Source organism: Malus sylvestris, chromosome 7 (assembly GCF_916048215.2).
Source record: "Malus sylvestris chromosome 7, drMalSylv7.2, whole genome shotgun sequence".
Taxonomy (NCBI): Eukaryota; Viridiplantae; Streptophyta; class Magnoliopsida; order Rosales; family Rosaceae; genus Malus; species Malus sylvestris.
Window position 1 is genome coordinate 19,935,907 of NC_062266.1, and position 5,435 is coordinate 19,941,341.

Below are 5,435 nucleotides of genomic sequence, written 5' to 3' on the forward strand. Positions count from 1 at the left end.
TTTGACATTGTCTCATCCCTTGCTTATGATTCAATGCAATGCTGTAATGAAATTGAGGCCCCAAAGAAAATGAAAAACTCACACATAATAAATTGTCAAAATGTTCTATTGTCGGACAAACATTTACCTCACTAAATTGCGAATTAGAAAATTTTAAATATCAATCACATTTGAACATGTTGAAGAATTTTAGGGGTCTCGAGAGAGCTCAACTGCTACTTGAGGTGGGTCAGGAGTGATTACATTTCAAATTAACTTATGAATCTAGGAGGTGTTCAAGCATTGATCGAGAGACCTTGAGAGCGCTCAACTGCTACTCGAGGCAGGTCTCGAGTGATATTTCAAAACTCAATTGTGAATCTAGGGGGAGTTCAAAGCATGGAATTGGGAGGCTCAAAAGGGATCAAGTGCTACTCATGCCCTAAATTTCACTTGTGAATTAAAAATTTGAATTACATATTCAGAGACGAGAACCAACATAATCAATGGTTCCGATTTGGAAACATGCAATATAAGCATCTTATGTAGCCAGCCTCCCTCTGCTTACACTTAAAAGGCTTCCAAACTCATAAGCCCAAAATATTGGATGAATAATGGGCCTCAGTAACAAAATTGTTTACTATAGTCCGGCCCATTAAACCAATCTAAGCAATTCTCGAACCCCTTTCCCGCCAGGCTTCCTATATAAAGGATCCCTCGAGTACTTTTTCAAAATCAAAGGTCGATCTCTCTTCTAATCTCGTAGTTTTCCACTCTGCATTTTCCGTAGAGCCCAAACGACCTCAAAGTCGTACTGATTCGAGCGAATGAAGTTGAAGATCAACAAGGTCTGTGATCTCAGCTCCATCTCCGTCCTTCCTCCTCACACAAGGTTCGGTAATTTCTTTCTGAATTTTCATTATTCAATCGCAATGTGCTGTTTGGTTCACGAGAAAACGCAGGGAAATGATTCACAAAAATGTCGAAGTTGTTGAAATCTCTAATTTTCACTGTTTCAGAAAGTTTTCACTTAATCTAGCTTGTTATTTGATTTTTCTTTCTTTCTACTTCTTGTGTTTAGATGACAAATTATCTAGGTTCGATCTCAGTCTGCATCCTTTCATGCACGAGAGTTATGTTTGGCTCGCGAGAATATAGGAAAAATGCTGATAAAATCGAGTTTTGAATCTGAAGCGTCTTATCATCTCAGATTTTCACTTATTTGAGTAAACTGTGAGCTCGAATTTGTTTTTTTTCTTATGAACTTCAGGTTCGATTTGTAATTCACAGTATCTTTCGTTTGATTTGTATGGAAGTACGCCTAGGAAAATAAATTTTTGACCTGTGAAGCACATGGATCTCAATCGCTTCTGGCTCTAATTGGTTCTGTTTGATCGCTGAGAAAACATAGAAAAAGAGATTAGAATGATTGGATTCACAGATTTTGTTTCAGTAAGCGTTTTGTAACTCATTGTAGGTACCGATTTCACTTTCTGATAGGAAAAGGAAGTCTTAGCATTTCATTTTCTTTCCATGATGCTCACAGCAACTAGCCTATGGGAATTTGATTGTTCGAATTTGCTTCTGTTTCTTTGTTTCTTGCTCTTTTCAACTTGCGTCTGTTTATGTGAAGTTCTTGCAAAAACGTAACAAATTAAATATGATTTCAAGTATTAACTGTGATTAGGCTAATACTGTGGATTTTCCTGAAATCTCTTGTTTTCGATATTCTAATATATATTTTCTTTTAAATTGTTATGTAGGAGACCAAATGCTGTACCAAATGGACAAGCATCACAGTTTCGATCTCAACCATCAGACCAGTCATACTCTCAGGGACTCTCATCTCAGCATAACATGTTTTCTCAACTGTCTCAGAACTCCCAATGTGACGTTCTCACAAACGATCAGGTTAAATCTCGTTTCAGCTTCAAGCCAAGTGTTAAGCTCTTAAATGCTTGTTATTGAAGTGGAGAAAAAGAAAGCTTAATTTGTGTCTTCCGTCATTTTATTTTGATGAATAGACAATTCAAAGAAGTAGATAGCATTCATTGTCATTTCTTTTACTCAGAACTTAGTTGGATACTTGGATTGATTATTAGAATTCTTTCTCATTCAAAGGTTTTGTTTCTGTTTATACTATCTCTGCAGAGGTTTGGGTCTCAAGAACGAGCGAATTCTGCTAAGAAAGTTGCTTACTTACCCCTAAGTAGTCATGCACGTGATGAGAGTCAAGTGCAGATCTCAAGATCTTCCACCAACCTCATGCGCAAGTGGAGTTCCGCTTCTGTTTTAGATCATCAATGTAAGTTTTATCCAAAGTTGGACAGGAATATATAGTGTCCAGAAAGGCCCTTTAAGTATATTGGTAATGTCTATTTTGTTAAGTATTACGGAAGGTTGTTAAGATTAATTTGTAACTGGGTAAGCATATCGGGCCAATAAATTCTTGCTCTTTATGTGTACCCTAATGTATTACATGCCTGAGCAGGTCTGAATAGTGAGGAATTTGAACACCGGATTGGAGTGATGGAAACTTCATTAAATAAGTTTGGAATGATCTTGGATTCTGTCCAGAGTGATGTCATGCAAGTAAACAAGGGGATGAAGGATGTTTCTATGGAGAGTGAGTAATCTATTTCTCTACATACTGAATATATAGGAGTGGCTTTGAAGTTGAATTACTAAGCATATATTTTAATTTGTTTGTTCCATTTTCTCATTAATCTAAGTGTTAAATTATTCTAACTTACCACCATTTTTAAAATAAAGAACTTCATTCTGACCGATAGGACTTATACATTACTTGTTAAGGGGAAGAAAAACTGATCTCGGCTGCACACATTGTCAAAAGTTTCACATCATAATTAATTTGAATATTATTTTCCATTTCAATTTTAATTCAGTGGAAGTAGTGCGGCAGAAGTTGATGGCTCAGGATCACTTATTGCAGTTAATGGTAATAGCACCCGCATGAAGTCTCTGCTTAGTTCCTTCATGCGTCCATGATTCTGGACTTTCGAACTAAACTGATATGTGGTGAAGCAGATTAAGGGGCAAGAAGATTTCAAAACTAGCCTTGACGGAGGCATCAAGTCTATTTCTGAAGAAGTGAGCAAAATTACCTATCAAGACAAATTACAGGAGATTTCCTTGGCGCTTTCAGCCTTACCAGAAAAGATAGGTGTCACTGAAGCAACTTTACTGAAATCACAAAACAAGCTGCACGAATCCTTCGTCAAGGAAATGCAGGTCTGTATGATGTACAATGGACAGCTCTACGACACATGCAAACATATAAGGCTTTGAGATCATCAATTTTGAAATATCCCATTTTCATTGAGATAACATAGAGCAACTCTTTAATAAATTGCAACTTTTTTTTTTCTGACGCAAGAAATGCTGATCTGGGTTTCCAGACATTTTCTATTGACCCATTGAACTTTCGGTTATAAAACTTTCGATGCTTAGGAGATTATTAAATCCGTTTTTTTCTCATCTTTGTTTGTTTGCAGAAATTTCCTTGCAGCCAGAATCAGAGTACCTCCATTAAAATATGTGAAGCACCCTCTATAATTCCTCCAAAGGTGACCTACATTTCCATTTACACCACATTAACTTAGTCAAGCACGCACGGACTATGGTACCTTACTGGGAAGCTTTTTATATCTGGAAATTGCAGGGTGCTGCCTATTGTGCCATTGCACAAGGAAATTCACAGCCTATTAAAAGGTATGGGAGGAAGTGTATTTCAATTGTTTATTTGATACGAAAGAGTAATGTGTTCTTTATACCGTTTCTTTGAAATATAGGTGCATTGATCACCAGCAGCACCATAACAGGGTATTTTGTGTCATTGTAGTGTTTGGCCCTCTGGGAAATTTAAAAAGCCTCGTCTTGATTCCAGTTCAGCTGTGCCTCCGAAGGTTGGTGTACAAGCAGTTGTAGTTCCAAAGATTGAAACAGGAGGCTGGAACTCTGTTAAGGTAAAAAGATCCACCGTGAGTGATAATGGGTTGCAGAAAGTACAAAAGCCTAGCAGATTTACTTCCATTCAACAGGTAGCCTGTAGTTTTGTTTCTCGCTTTCCCTGTCTTATGTGCTGATTATATAGAATATTTTATCTGATTTAGATATGTTTCTGGCGTTAAGGTGATTGTCTTAATATCGTAGGTGTGTGTTTGATTCATTCTACTAATGCACTTGAAGCAAAGTTGCCCTTTTATCTTATGTGCTGCTTAAAAACCTGTTTGATTGCTCATTTGGGATATAAGTTACAGTTTAGTTGCCATATCTAGTTCCGTGGCCCGTAACAGATGACAATTCATGATGCAGGAGAGAGAATGCCGAGTTATCATTGAATCAGATGAGGAGATTGATGAAGCTTTTTCCTGCTTGTTTGGTGAGAAGGAAACAGGTACTTTTTCAAAGTAGAGGGTAAAAACTGTACCTCTTCTTGTATGTTGTATTTGTACTTGTATGCACACGTATGTATATAATCGATCTGCTCAAAGTGTAAGTGTAATCATATTCGTTCCCTCTGGAAAGGCGTAGATATGGCTGAGGAGGTAATGGAAGAGACCGATAGGATCTTGAGGAGGGCAAGAAGGCGAAAGAGAAAATGCAGCAACACTATAATTATTGTCTGAAGGTACACTGTTACATCTTCTATACAAAATATTCTAAACACCGTTGTCCACGCATTGTTTGATTGACTGAAATTCATGGATTAAATCGGGACTCATCGCGAGGCGTAAAAACTAATCAACGGCTGTCAGTTACACACAGACAACTCACAGTTGGATTCTCCTCACTTTCTTAGCTGATTTATTGTGCCTTTTGCTATCTGTACAGGCAGTGGATGTCTCCTCCCATGTGCTGGGGGCAGAATCCATAACTGCAACATTAGGTGGTTCGATCGCTTTTGGTATGTCCAGTTGTTCACCTTCTTTTTTCTTCCCCTTTTCTATACTTGTACCTTCCACTCCAGATCTTACAACGTGAATAAAATTAACCAATTGATGTTCCTTGCGACCCACATAGTTGCAGAAATTCGAAAAATTCAAAGCACTTCACAAATTACACAATGTTATCTGGCAGTTCTTGGTTATTATATGCAGGCCCATATATTTTTGATGCGTTTGGGTTCTTAAAATGCTAAACTTGGGCTCTGTGCTATTATAGAGCCCACAGTTTTGTCTATTCAATTTCATAAGGGTTGGATTTTAGTACTTTTAGTTTAGTTTTTGGCGCACACATGTCGAGTGTTTACATAAAATCCTCAATTTGAAGTGTGTTTTTTAATCAATCAATTTTAAGCATCATAAGTTAAACAGAAGTGGCAAAATCGTGGTAAAAAGGTTCTTCGTGAATAAGCTTCTTAAGGCATCATTTTATCGTGAAAAAACACTTGAAGTTTTGTAAGTCTCGTTCTCTTTGTCATTTGGTGATTAGAA

At 37.3% G+C, this 5,435-nt stretch overlaps 1 protein-coding gene across 2 annotated transcripts; it reads left to right on the forward strand.

Annotated features, from left to right (window-relative positions):
* Positions 1 to 729: 729 nt before the first annotated feature.
* LOC126628125 (putative recombination initiation defects 3) lies at positions 730 to 5,006 on the forward strand. Of its 2 annotated transcripts, none has more exons than XM_050297712.1 (12): positions 730 to 871; positions 1,743 to 1,890; positions 2,131 to 2,284; positions 2,471 to 2,605; positions 2,886 to 2,938; positions 3,025 to 3,231; positions 3,495 to 3,566; positions 3,662 to 3,711; positions 3,842 to 4,040; positions 4,315 to 4,396; positions 4,528 to 4,630; positions 4,834 to 5,006. In XM_050297712.1, exons 1-11 carry the CDS (start codon positions 807 to 809, stop codon positions 4,626 to 4,628), a joined length of 1,266 nt encoding a protein of 421 aa, XP_050153669.1. In that variant the 5' UTR covers positions 730 to 806; the 3' UTR covers positions 4,629 to 4,630; positions 4,834 to 5,006. The 2 variants fall into 2 exon arrangements, with proteins under 2 accessions (XP_050153669.1, XP_050153670.1); XM_050297713.1 differs by having other exon boundaries at positions 3,028 to 3,231.
* Positions 5,007 to 5,435: the final 429 nt, after the last annotated feature.